The 14,673-nt window shown below is 42.5% G+C and overlaps 1 protein-coding gene across 8 annotated transcripts in view; it reads right to left on the bottom strand.

Moving 5' to 3' along the window:
- ARHGAP26 (Rho GTPase activating protein 26) overlaps nucleotides 1-13,506 on the bottom strand; it is a 456,250-nt gene extending 442,744 nt beyond the window's left edge. For 5 of the 8 annotated variants that reach the window (XR_005211383.1, XM_037801453.1, XM_037801459.1 and 2 more), the window contains exon 1: nucleotides 4,860-5,165. Coding sequence is in view for 6 of the 8 variants with exons in the window: in XM_037801453.1 (XP_037657381.1) it covers nucleotides 4,860-5,013 (154 nt within the window). In the remaining 2 variants the exon portion in view is untranslated. Of the gene's footprint in view, nucleotides 1-4,859; nucleotides 5,166-13,483 lie in introns of those variants that run through there. The other 3 variants (XM_037801454.1, XM_037801455.1, XM_037801456.1) reach the window with 2 other exon arrangements.
- Between the last annotated feature and the right edge of the window lie 1,167 nt (nucleotides 13,507-14,673).

Raw genomic sequence — 14,673 nt, 5'->3', positions numbered from 1 at the left:
ACCTGATCTGATGACATTGTAAGACTGTCTACTTATTTCTGTTAAAACTCACTGTGATTAGCTGATCGTACACTGTGGATGACTGCATGGTGTGTAAATGTATTTCAATAAAACTGAATTTAAAATTAAAAAAAAAAACAAAACTCACTATGGTTGCCTTAGAGATGTGATGCAGGAAAGAAATGTCAGAATTACGAATGGCCAAGAATGCAATCAGAAAGGCACATTATCTCCAAAAAGTACACGCTAATGAAAAGTACAAGCTCAACTAGAGAAATATAAATACATTCACTTCATTTTGTAAAAACAAGTCATCTAGCAGGATAATAACCACAAAGCAAGGCTTTTATTCAGTATCACATAGCCTGCCCCAACTTGACTGAAAGCTCACTGAGGAAGGGGATGGATTCTTAGTCTTGTTTAGGTTATCTTCTCTGCATACTTCAAGGTCCCCTGAGCAAGAATGAATACACTCCCCCCTTGTGGGTGGCAGATACAAAGGCACACCTGCTTTCTTCTGGCCCTAGGACACATTTCAGTCCTTGAGACCCCAGGCCCTACCTAATCAGCCCTGTTTTGAAGCCAAGAAGCTTAGTGTCAAAGTTTCCCAGCTTGAAATACAAATCAAGAACTCTGCCTAAAGCTGGTCACCACCACCCAGCATAAAATGATAAAAATTGCATTTCTGACGTCCAGAATAGGCAAATCTATAAAGAAAGAAAATGTGTAGAGACAGATAACAGTTTCCCAGGGCTGGCGTGGTTGGGCAGAAATGGGAGTGACTGCTTATAGCACACAAGGTTTCTTTCTGGGGGTGATGAAAATGTTCTCAAATTGACTGTGGTGATGGTTGCACAACTCTTATGAATGTACTAAAAACTATTGAATTATACACTTTAAATGGGTGAATTATATCTCAATAAAGCTGTTATTAAGAAATTTGCATTTCTGCTCCCCCACCTTAGAGCATCAGAATGAAGGTACCCCGTCTCAGAAAGCGGAAGTCAAATTTAAAGGGCCATAACCCCAGTAACAAGTCCAGAAACCAACTGCAAAAATGGAAACAAACAGTTCCTAACAATCCACACCATCCCTCTAAACCAACAGCCTAAACCAACTTCATTTCTATGAAACCACATTGGATTTGCCATTGAGTCCATGAGACGGCCAAATATGAAGTTTAATGCATTCTGCAAGCTTTTCCTGCAAGAAGAACAGGGAGGCAGGAAGCCCAGGTTCTGAGGGGGGAAAGCTCATCTAGAAAAAGATTGAAAATTTAAGCCACCAGATTGTTAGGAGGAACAGAAGAGATGTTGGGAGGTTTATTTATTTTTTCCTTTTTAACTTGTGGGGCTTTTTTTGTCATAAGCACGGCTTTGAGAGAGTCTTCCCAGGATTCTGCCCACAAGTGGTTAATGAACACACAACTGTATAATTTACTAACAACTGGCATGAAACAGGCACTGGTCTTCCTCCCTACCCCTAAACCAAAAATATCTCTCTGCTTTTAATGACTTTTGCTCTGAGAATCAGAGTCTTAACCACTCTGAATGCTGCCCCCTTCTCCAGAGTTAATGTGCCAGCCCCCAGTAAGTGCTCTCATTACATGCATTGCTTCATCGAGCCCTCACAACCCTCCTCTGAGGGCAGTGTGGCTGTTGCCATCTTCCAGAGAAGCAGCTCCAGCTTAGTAACTTGCCCAGTGAGGGGGTAACGAAACTCAAACCCAGGCTCACCTGACTCCAGGGTTACTCTCTTACCACCAAGTGATGTTGCCCTCAGGGTGTGTGGGACTTGTCTAGAGATCTAACAAGCTCAGGGAAAGGGAGACAGGGAATCCTAAACTCAATTCTATGAGTCTGAACTTCATCTCCAGCCTCTATCATCTCTATACAAAGAAAACAGACGTAAACACACAGAATCCTCTTGGCTAAGACAGATTAATCAGGTCAAAAGAGTCTTGGGAGAGTGAGTCCTCCAAAGAAAAGGTCAGGACAAATCAGCATCAGAAACTGACTGCGAGTCACCAAACCTGTATTCCACATTAAATGAGAACTTTCTCCAAAAGCAGGATTTTATGAACTGTGTGTTCCAGATTATTTTATTGCTTACCTTCAGATCAGAAAGTCTGAGCTCCAGGGAAAGGCTTCAAGGGATTCATTTTCATGGAGAAAGATTCCACAGATTCTTTTTCAAAGGGAGTCAGAGACAAACGTGTAAGAATCACTGATCTACAGGACAGTATTGCTTTTTAAGGTTAAGTGGACAGGTTTTGGAATCAGACCATTGTGTTTAAATACACTTAATTGCTATGTCCCCTTGGGCAGGTTATGGACCTCTCTCAGATCCCTAGTGTCCTCATTCATAAAGTGGAAGTAGCAATAACAATGACCTAGTTGAACTTTGGCCATCTCTGGAGGCCAGTTTTATTGCCTCTGATTAACACACAGAGGAAATCTAAACCCAAATCTGCAAATATGAGTTATAAAATAAAACCATAAAATTTTAGAGCTGGAGGAGGCTGCAGATCATCTAAACCAGTGTTTCGTATAAAATTATGTATTTATGTTCAAGGTATACTGGAAAAACACTGGCTTTCCATTTATAGTGAGAATCAAGATGATCTGAAGAAGAAAAATAAGCAAATACTAATGTAGTAGCAAACAAGGAAGCAAGCAACTAGGTAATAACTAAATGCTTAAAGCCTGGAAAACAGCTATCTACTCCTACCTTTAAAAATGAGGAAACTGAAGCCCTTAGAGATCCAGATCACATGAACTGTTGAAGGTCATACTAGTAGAGCTGGAATTAGAACAACCAGAATGCCTAGTTCCCAATCAATCTTTCCCCCAAATACAGGGCTGGTACGTTAGACAAGTGAAATAACCCTCAAACCCCATCATTTCAATTTTTCTTCCTATCCAAAGAACTCTCATTCAAAACAAAATAGTAGTCAGGCAAATTATCTGTCACCCACATGCACCCTCCTCAATTTCAAAGCCAAGGTACTGAAAGGTAAGACCACATTCCTGCAAAACTGGCCCAGAGGGTTGAATTCAGGGTAAGAGTGTTCCATGGGGTTGGATTAAAAGTTCTGCAAGAACTCCATCTCAGGCCAGAACATCTGGGTTCAAAACTAAGCCCTGCCACCAGAGCTGTATAACTCTGGGCTAATGCTTCTTCCAAGCCTCAGTTTACATGAGATAATTCATGGGTGAAGCAGTGCCCAGAGCAGTACCCAGCACACAGCAGGCACTCCACATATTTCCTGAAGTTAGGACTCAATGAAAGTCAGCCTTAGAGATTCAATCAAAATTCCTGGGTCCAACATACAAAAATACTGGCTCCAAAACAGGGGTTCAGCATTCTCAAGGACCCGTGACCAAGGAGGGCCCTGAACACTGACAAACGAAGAGCCCGTTCATATGCTTCAGATAAGTCACAGCCTCCAGCAAAGCCCCTGTTTCTAAAATGCCTCATCACCTCCAACAGTTTTGCATTCATTTCACCCCAAAAGATTGGCACTTGCTGTCCTGGGGTTCCGCTGTCTCTCTCTCTATTTTAGAGACACTCACAAAATGACATCATAGGCATCTGATGTCTGTCAGTCTCCTTCAAAGAGTCCTGGGTATAATTCTGAACAGCTGGACCCTACCTACTCTGCCAACGCACCTTTCTTGGCTGAAAGATACCACCTATTAAGGGATTCATCACAGAAACAGGAAAGGTAGAGTTAAAGACAACTCCACTAACTGCCTTCATGTTATTCTTGATTCTCAAAACTAAAATATGAACTATTTTTAAAAATGGGTAGACTGAATAGGCATCAAAAATATTCTCACAATCCGGTGCTCATCTCTAGAGCATGCACAATTTGGCCAGAAGGAGAAACTCTCTGGCTTCTGCAAAAGTCAAGGGAAAACCATACTCAGGATGTAAATTTCATTTCTCCCCTACCAAACCGCAAAGAGCAAAAAACGTTTTACAAAATGTCTAAGAATCTTTTTAAGATGAATTTAAACTTCTTTTTGAGTAAAGAATGAAGACAGTCCTTCTAGTGACCTTTGAGTTTTCAAGGTTAATGGGAGAGGTAAAAAGGAGAGCAGGGAAGCGAGAAGAGAGTCAGTCAGGATATGTTCATTCTATTTTTAAACCTTCCCCCATAGTTTAAAGGAACACTCTGATTCTGTACTCCCACCTCTATCACCTTCTGCTAAACACAAGAATCAGAACCTACACACGTACATGGCACTGATTCTACATTTGGGAGTTACTGGCTGCCAATACTCCCAAGAATCGCAGGCTAACCAATCACTCCACCTAGCCCCTCTCTGGGCAGCGCCTGTGCCTTTCGGAGAACGCCGCGGCCCTGAAAAGACTGGAGTTTCGTACTGGGAGCGAAAGTCACCACCTGCCTTTTCCCGAGAGGAGGCAGCGCCCCTTTGGCAGGGCCCGCCCCATTCCCACAGACGGACACCCAGGGATGATCAACTCTTCCCCTAAAACAGCCAGTCTTGGACGCGATGGAAATTACCAACAGGTTGCGGTGCGCCAGGCACTACAGCCCCACTCCCGGGACACCTGTGTCCCGCGCACCCCCACCCGCGGTGCCCAAGAGTAGCACACGCGCTTGGGTCATCTCCCCTCCATCCCAGAAGACAAACGACTCCGGGACGAGTCTTTCCTCATCTGACTGTTTGCAGGCTCGCCCATTTTATGCATCCTTCCTGTCTCATTACAAGCCTCTACTCCCGTCACTCAGTGTCCCGGCAGGGCGCACAGGCGACAGGGGCTGAGCACCGCCCCACTGCCCCTCCGGCCCCGGGAGAGTCATCCCCGCCGGGCTCGGGGGTACTCACTCTTGAGCGCGCTGATGAGTGACTTCCCGTCCTTGATGAGTTCCTTGATGAATTTGTTGGTCTTGTCCAGCTCCGCTTCGTGCGACTTGAGTGTCTCTCGGAAGTGCGGGCTGTCGAGGCAGCAGTCACTGAACTCGAGCGCAGGGAGCCCCATGGTGTCCTCAGCGCCCAGCCGAGGGGCGCGCCTCCCCCGGGGCCCGGGCGGCTCGCTGCCCCGAGCACGCACACAGAGGGATCCCGGCCGGCACCCCTGACGGCCGCCGGCTCCACAGGTGTGGCGTTGGCTCGCCTTCCGCGCGGTGTCCGCAGGCGTGCACGACCCCCGAACCAAATCTGGCCCCGGCAGATGGGCCGCTGCTCGGCTGGCGCAAGGCTGATTGGCGGGTCAGCAGGAAGCACAGCGGCGGACCCGCAGCGGCGCCGGGAAGCGAGAAAGCGGGTGAGCGAGTGCAGCCACCGCCTCCCCGCCTCCCTTGCTAGCTTGCTCTCCAGCAGCCTCGAGCGCCCTCTCACAGCAGCCTCGGCCGCCCAGCCGGCGTCCGAGCCGCCCGAACCTGCTAGCGATGACCTAATCCCGGCAGGACCAATCAACGGGCCCACCTCAGCCCGACCCCCGGCCGCTCTGGGACGCCCGTCCCTTCCGCGGGCTTTATCCAATCAGCGGAGCCTAGAGGTGGGGTCTGAGGCTAGGGGCGGGGCCCACGCCACCGCCTAGGTCCGCAGAATAAGCACCGCCCTCTCCTGCCAGCCTGGTTGGGCAGATCCAGAGCTTTGCCGCGCTGCTGTGCAAGGGCCCCTGCCACCCCAGACCTTGCCCGCCTGCTGTGTCCCGGATCGTAGCCTGAGATGGTGCGTCTCCTGGTCTGGAGGCGGAGGAGCCTAGATGTGCTGAGCGTGAAAAATCTGGGAATTAAGGCTGCAGTTCCCTCGCAGCACACGCTGCATTGCTGGACAACAGGGTTTACGCTGAAAATGCAAACCCTGTCCCCGCCCCGGGAGAACACCGGGCGCACCACGCATCCGTGTCGCCCCTAGCACTCCCTCCTCCTTCCAGTCCGGCAGAAAATGTTTGCATAGTTAAATTACCAGCTCTGCTTGTCTGCAGTCTTCCCGCCCCCTTCAGTCCGTCCCCCTCACGGCCACTCCCGCTCAAAACCCGCCCACGGCTGCCCCCAACCTAAGAATCTAACATCCTTAGGAGAATTTCAGCCGCCTGTTATTTTCCTTCTCCGTACCCAGCACAATTTTACATATTATGTCCACTGCTTGTCGTTCTTCGCTACGCCGTGAGCTTCACCAAGGGCACGGACCACCGCAGTATTCTTGTCCACCGCTGCATCCTGCACACCTAAAACAGTGGCTGGCATTTAATTACAGACAGCGACTGCTTCCCATGTGCTAGGTGATTAATAAATGTTTGTGGAATTGAATGAATCCTTTCCCATGTCCCTCTCCACCCACCCAGCCCGCACCCCGCAATGCTTTGCCCTATACGATGCTCCTCCACAGGACTCAATTCAGCAGCTTACTCACTGTACTTGCCAAGGTGGTTTCCACTGAGTGTCTTCTGATGAACTGTGGACTCCTGGAGGATAGGGACTGTCCTTGAATGAATTATGATATGTCCAAGAACTAGCAGCCCTCCTTCAGTTAAGTGGTTTTTTGTTTTGTTTTTTGTTGCTGCTGTTTGTTTCTTAAATAGGCCTGCTTCGTGTGGGCAAGGAGAATAACAGGAAAAGAACTTAACTGTCCTGGTCAGTCAGAGAGACCCCAGCGAACAAGCAATAGCAATGCCCTGCAGAAAGAGGTAGGATAGACAAAGGATTGGATGCTTGGGAAAGGGCTAACTCTAGGGGTCAGAGAAAGCATCTGAGTTAAGAAACTGATGGATTAAATGCATAAATGAATCAATGAATGTGATCTATTTGCTAGTTGTATCCACAAATTTAGGCTTAGTAACAGGCCCAAACAGCCAGCCATCTGATAGATAACTGGAACCCTGAAAATAGTTGTTCCTCACTTGCCAAGGCTGAGAAAGACCTGGAACGGAAATTCCATGAAAACAGGGTCCTCATCTATCGTGTTCATTGCTATATCTTGAGCACCTAAAGGTGCTCCTTGTTATCCTAGGTGTCCTAGTTATCCACTGACGCATAACAAATGGCACCAAAACATAATGCTTTAAACAACAACATTTTATTTTCTCTCATGATCACTGTGGGTCAGGAATTTGGGGAGGGCTGGAGTGGGCAGTTCTGGCTTGGGATCTCTCATGTGACTGTGCCTGGAGCTGAAGCAGGCAGAGACTAGCCAGCATCTCTCTCTCTCTCCCTGTGGGCTCCTTTGGGCTTCCTCACAGCGTGTGATGGCTTCAGGGATCCTGTGTGAACGTTCTGGCTCCCAAGGTTTCTCTCTCTGCATCCCTCAAGCTGACCTACCTCCATGGTGGCTTCATGCTCAGGGACTCAGCTTCTCCAAGCTTTCATCTGGTGATGTTAGCTGCAAGAATTCTTTCCAAGAATTCCAACAGAAATGACCAGGCTGGAGCCAAGGTGAAAGGAGCCCACCCCAAACATATAAAGGACTGGGAAGGAGTTGTTCTCCCAAAGGACAAGGAGCTGTTAGCAGGAAAAGAGGAATTTGAAGCTGAACTGACGAAAGCAATAAGATGCCGGGCATCTGACCAGTCCCCCAACCCCCTCAAAATCAATGCGCCTTCTGTAATGTTCCCATAGTTTTCTTATTCTAGTTAGCACTTATTCTTTTTTATCATTGATACCATTTGTTTCTTTAGAATGACTTCTCCTTTGTATTATTATGGGCTAAGACAGCAGTTTTCCTTTTTTAAATTAGTGATTTGGGGGGTGATGGAAATAATTCTATATCTCAAGTATGGTGATGGTTACCGAGTGCTGACATTTGTCAAAACTTGAGGTTGCATTTTATTGTATATAAAATGCATCTCAAAGTTGATTTTTAAAAAGTAATGATGGTGGTGGTTATGATGGTTGAGGGTGGTATTTATTAAGCTCTTCCTGCCTAATAGGAACTGTGCTAAGCACTTTACTGTATTTCCTCATTTGACCTTTACTACAATCCTGTAGTAAAGTTACCATCCCCATTTTACAACTAAGTAAATTAAGGCCTAGAGAAATAAGGTGCCTAAGGTCACATAGTTAGTGGTGAAGCCAGGTTTAGAATTCAAATCTGTCTTAAATAACAGTCTCCACATAAGGCATCTATAAGACCATTTATATATCTAAAAGATTAATAAATAACCAATCACCTAAAAATGGAATAAAGTCACACATGAGTGAGAGATGAGATATTCCATTCTGAAGTGCTTGTGTTTTCTCCAGGACCTTTGCTGGTCTATCCCAAATCAATCTATCGATAATTACCCAGTCCTTCATTTGTTCAGGCCTTAAATCCCGGGTCCTACAGTTTGGGTAGAAGCAATTGACTGGCTGGTCCGAAGATAGTGAGCTATATCAATTGATTGTTCAGCCAGTTACAGATTGATCTGCTTGTGCTATTCTTTCCTCCATTCTCACAACTGCACTTGACTAGTCTTTAAAAAAAAAAAAAAAAAAAAAAGCAATTGACTGAAGTAGACATGAAACTCTAACTTTCCTTGAAAGAAAAAAGAACAATCTATCCTTACATATCCTTACAAACTCCCTCTTCATTCCGTAAGAGACATGAGGAATACTTATTTAACATTCGTTAGCTCAATAAATTAATGAAATCTGTATTAATTGTAACATACAAGTTCTGTTTTATACGTTAGCAATACTGTTATTTCAATTTTTTAGTTTTTTTTAATTTCATGCCTGCTACTTTTTTTTCTTAAACTTTTTATTTTGAAATAATTTCAAACTTAGAGGGTAGTTGCAAAAATAATACAAAACCCTTCTAGAGAACTCAAACATACCACCACACTCCACCAGATACTCAGATCCACTAATTTTAACATTTTGCCACATTTGCAGTATCATTCTCTCTCTCCATCCATGCCTGCTACTTTTCTACCCAATATCCATTCTCCCCTCTTCCTTACTTATATATTGAGAAAATACTTACATAACATTTACTATGTACCAGATACTGTTTTAAATGCTTTATAAACATTTACTCAGCTGACCTTGTAACAATCCTATTACTATCTTATCTCCATTTCACAGGTGATATAACTAAAAATGACTCACCTGAGAGGCAGAGCCGCGATTCTAACCACTAATCTAGCTCCAAACTTACGCTATGTTAGTAGCAGAGCCTCAATGTACCCAGCTAAAGAATTCAGTTCCTCAGGCTTAGTAGTGGTCATATGCCACTTTTATGGCTATTGAGATATAATTGGGTGGGCTTTTGAAAAAGGTTTTGTTTTCTTGATAAAGGAACAGCTTTGACATATACCTTTTGCCTATCTCCCTTCCCTATTCTTCTTGCCTGGAATGTGGATGCAATAGCTGGAGGGGCAGCAATTATGTTGCAACCATCAAGTTGAAGGCCACATGCAGGATGACTGAACAGGAAGATAGAGGGAGCCAGGTGCCTTGGTGGCATCCATGAGCCACAACACCCAACCTCAGGGTGCATACCATCCAATGACTCATCACATGAAGGGGAAAAACAACCTATTCATTTAAGCCACCCATAATAGAGTTTTCTGTTACTCAAAGATAAACATAAACTTAATGGATATAATGGACTAATCACAAAACCTATTGTTTCATCTCCTCCTGGATTTTATCAATACATGATCCTTAGGTAGTTTTCAAATTGGAAAACCATTAATTTTAAGGATGGTCTCCTAAACATAAAATCTGCATTTACAAGGATAAGAATGTGTATTAGATGAGGAAAGTCATTTAAGAAAAGGGATAATTTAATAATTTATTAATAAAAATAAACTGTTCAAAGGCTGGCATGAAACCAGGAAACTATCAAAGACAATTACCAGAATCATCTGGGTCAATGAAAATAGTTAACCTATTTCTTATAGTTGTTGCTGTTTAAATGATCAAATAAACAAGCTCACTTAAGTAATCTAAACTAAAGCAGTCCTAAAGCACCTTGCCTTTGAATCTTCTTAAACACATGTGTATGCTTTAAAATGCATATTACCATATTAGAAGTTCTAAAAAGTTCTGCAGTAAACAATCCCATGAGATTTTGCTTAACTCAGTATTTCTCATATTTCTTTGAGCACAGAATCCTATTTTTCACCCAACATTGCATCCCACATAGTGCTCTATGAAACATGTTCAGTAAATGGACTGTATCATAGACAACTGGAATAGGGGCATACAAAATCCTGCAGGACAAAGGGGTAATTTCTAGTCTTTTGGTTGCCATTTTAGTTGTTGCAAAATATTTGTTGCGTGGATTTAAGAACCTCTCTAAAGCAACAGAAAACTATTCAACTTCAAATCCTTAGTAATGGATGGGTTTTCCTTCCATGGGAATTCACATTCCTTTAAATGGACCTGGTTGTTCTGAGGCAAGGCTGTGGCTTTTAGTGGGTACATGTGTCATAATGGTGGGACGATGGGGATAGAGGAGGACAATAATTCAATAGAGAAAGTATTCTGTTATCCTTTTCTTCTAGGTTGAAGCCAGAACAAATAATCAGTACTAGAATGGGTTCTCCTGCTTCTAAACGTGGGAGAGGAGCTATCACGTCTGCTGGGGTCGAGTGAATGCCAGCAGGTTTCTTTTATGTAGTTCCTCACTTCCCTTTGCATTTCTTTTCGGGGATTTCCCATCACTATATTTCCATCATAGAGCACTCATTTATAGAAAAAGTTGACTTACAAAACTAGTTAGTGGCTGTTTTACTCTCAAACTAAAGCATTCCATCATTAAAATGCTAACATTTTCCAATTTTAAAAACTTTACATTTTTAAAAGCTGTTTTGAAGTTTCACTGGCTGAGAGATTTCAAATGGAGTCAAGAGGTCACTCTGGTGGACATTCTTACACACTATATAGATAACACCTTTTAGGTTTTAATGTATTGGAATAGCTAGAAGTAAATACCTGAAACTACCAAACTCCAACCCAGTAGTCTGGACTCTTGAAGACGATTGTATAACAATGTAGCTTACAAGGGGTGACAGTGTGATTGTGAAAACCCAATGGGGACTAAAACTAAATGAAAAATAGGGTGGGATGGGGGGGAGATTTAGGTGTTCTATTTTACTTTTATTTTTTATCCTTATTGTTATTCTTTCTGGTATGAGGAAAATGTTCAAAAACTAGATTGGGGTGATGAATGCACAACTATATGATGGTACTGTGAACAGTTGATTGTACACCATGGATGACTGTATGGTATGTGAATATATTTCAATAAAACTGAATTTTAAAATAATTTTTTTAAATTTTTTAGAAAGCTGTTTTGCCTGAAAAGTAACAATTTGAACTACCCCCATGCTTCCTAATGCTGGTCTGATGACCAGGGCCAGTCCAGGAACTTTTCTCTAACTCATGGTGAAATCAGAAAAACAATGGTGATGTAATGAGTTTTTCATGAAGCTAAATTTATTCCATTAAAGGCAATTTTTTTTACTTTGAGATTACATCCATTTCTATATTTTGGCATTAATATACTCATTTTTAAATTATTAATATATTCCTTATTTTACAGAGTGATGAATGAAGATAGTAGCTGAATTTTTTTAAATGTCCTTGAGCAAAATTAAAATTTGGCAGCCTTATGTCCCTCCAAGTTTGTTTGGTTTGTTTTTTATTTAAAAGTTTAGAACTGGCTCCTTGAGCCAGGGAACCTGTGTATCTTGTTCATTGCTTTATTCCCTGTGTCCTGTAGAGTATATAACAAAAGTGTACAGTTAACACATAATGGATAGACATTGGCAAACTTTTTGTACACAGGGCTCTTATGCTTTGCGGGCCATACAATTCCTGTTGCAACTACTCAACTCTGCCACTGTGGCACAAAACCAGACATAAACAATTCATAAACGAAGGAGCATGGTGGCTGTATTCCAATGAAACTTTATTTAGAGACATTGAAATGTGAATTTCATGTGATTTTCATGTGTCACAAAATACTCTTCTTTTTATTTTTTTTCCAACCATTTAAAAACGTAGTAACCATTCTTAGTTCACGAGCCATACAGAAACATATGGCAGGCCAGATTTGACTCACATGCGATATTTAGTCAACCCCTGAACTAGCCAAATAAAAGAATGAGTGCAAAAATACAGAGCAAGATTAGAAATTTCAGAGTTGTAGGTCCCAATCTTCCTCTAGCACTGACTTCAGGAAAGCCAATATAAGATAACAGAATAACCTGCTTTCTCACCTATAAATAGAGGAAAGCAAATTAAATCTATTTCTTCAGGCTATTGTTAGAAGAAGGTATTATAAATGACAGTAAAGAAACATTTTGCAACTAAGGTGGACCAACAAATATATCCAAAAACGTAAAACAGTAGATGCGTCTACTAAACTGATTTAAAAGTTTCAATTTTCTACTGTTTCAGTCAAAAAACAAATAAGAAAGAGTTAATAATAGAGTGGCATATGGGAAAAATTAACTATTGCATGCTATGGACTATATTTAACAGCAAAACCTTACTAGTACCACACCAGTACTAGGGGTAAATAATTCGGCAGGATAAGGGATATGGGGTGTTTTGGGTTTTCATTTATGTGTGTCTGAGTATGTATCTGTTATTTTTCTGTAATGGTGAAGCTAAGCCTACTTTAAACACATCTAAGAGTCACCCCCAGAGAACCTCTTTTGTTGCTCAGATGTAGCCTCTCTCTCTCTAAGTCAAACTCTGCAAATAAACTCACTACCCTCCTTGTGGGACATGACTTTCAGGGAAGTAAGTCTCCTTGGCAATGTGGGACATGACTTCCAGGGATGAGCCTGGCCCTGGCATCATAGGATTGACTGCCTTCTTGACCAAAAGGTGAAAAAGAAATGTAACAAAATAAAGTTTCAGTGGCTAAGAGATTTTCAAATAGCATTAAGAGGTCATTCTGGAGGTTATTCTAATACAAGCTTCAGCCAGATATTACAAATTGCCATGGTATGTCAAGCCCCAACTGACAGTATTCTGAAAACCCTAAAGAAAATGCAGGGGTCTACTTAAGACTCTAAAAAATTTTACTCATTAAGTTTATTTTCCAGAAACTTAAAACCTCCAGATTGTTCCTATGCCCGATAAGCCCTGAAACTTAGAGGTATGAATCTCTCCCAGAACATCAACCATTTGCATTCCCCTATCCCATGATGTCGACACCCCTTTGCAACATGAAGAAGTTAGAATGGTCATTGTCCAAATATCCCTGAAGACTGAGAAAATGATCAAATGAGAGGGAGGGGTTGTAACAGAGATGTTAGGATTTAACAAATAATTATTACTACTGAATGCTTATATAGATATTTCTTTTTAGTTTCTAGTATATTAGAACAGCCAGATGGAAATACCTGAAATTGTGGAACTGTAACCCATATTATACTTTGAAATTTACTCTATAACTACCTGTTAAACTGTATTTTGAAATTTTTCACTTTTCTTTATATGCTATATTTCATGATAAAAAAATGTTTTAAAAAAAAAAGATGAGAAAAGCATGAGACTTACCAAACACCAATGATTATCTTTGAACTGGGCAATTCATGGAATCTCAGAACCATGGAGCTTTAGAGCTGGAAAAGATCATGGAGAACATCCAGTTAATCACGTTGTTTCAAGGTGAGGAAACTGAATACCAGACAAGACAGACACTTATCACAAGGCCATTTGTTTAAAGAATGAAAATAACCTATCGAGAAAAGCTACCTTCTGAAGCATGCCTAGGAATTAAGGTGATGCAACAAAAGAGCATAGGATTAAACAGGAGGTCCTGCCTCACTGCAATGGCAGAGTGAGACCCTTCAGAGCTCCATTGCCCCACAGAAGCTTTGGACAACCAGCAAGACCCGGCAAAAATGTCTCTAAAAGCTTCAGAAAACAGCTAACGGATTGCAGTAACAGGGAAAGTGCCAAATCAAGAAAAAGAACACTTAAAAGAGGTAGGCTCTTGTGGCATTCTAGCTGGTTCATCCCCTACCCCTCAATGAGTTGGCACAAAGCCAGCCCATGCCCCCAGTGCGGACCCCTGACCCCATTCCAGAGGAAGCATAGTAATCCTCGTACACATACTGGGAGCATGTATCTCTGGTCCAATCTGTCTAGTGGTGGCCTGAGGGACTTGCTGTCCCAGAATTGCACTGCAAGTAGAAGGCAATTCACAGTGCTCTCCTACAGAACACTGAGGAGAGTGGTCAAGTTGTCCTGCCTGGAACCAGGGACTCTTGGCTGTAGGACATACCGTGCAGTGCCTGGGACCATGAAGAAACTGTTTCCTAGGGATGAGAGAACATTCATATCTATGTAAATAGGGACATTCCAAGGGCTACACACCTATGCCCAAGACAAAAGGCACATGCAGAAAGGAGCAAGGAGGCTCCTACCCTTTTACCTGGGTCTATTCTCCAAACTCATTGTATGAATGAGCCCTGAATGAGAGCATTGCACAGGTCAATCTGCAAAGACTGGGAAAGGTGTTTTCTTTTTTGTCACTTTATTACTTATTGTTCATTAGCTCCTGGCATTCAAGGAAAGCTCTGACATAACACTAACTGCATACAAGCCTAAAGAACAGATATGTCAGAGTCTAAATTCCAGTGAAAACATTAAAATATCAAAATGTCCAGGTTTCAACAAAGCACACAAAGAAACAGGAAGCAATGGCCCTGGCAAAGGAGAATATTAAAGCATCAGAAACCATT

The sequence above is a fragment of the Choloepus didactylus genome, chromosome 13 (genome assembly GCF_015220235.1).
Source record: "Choloepus didactylus isolate mChoDid1 chromosome 13, mChoDid1.pri, whole genome shotgun sequence".
In the NCBI taxonomy this organism is placed as follows: Eukaryota; Metazoa; Chordata; class Mammalia; order Pilosa; family Megalonychidae; genus Choloepus; species Choloepus didactylus.
The sequence above is the reverse complement of the archived record's forward strand: the minus strand, read 5'-3'. Positions and strand labels throughout refer to the sequence as shown.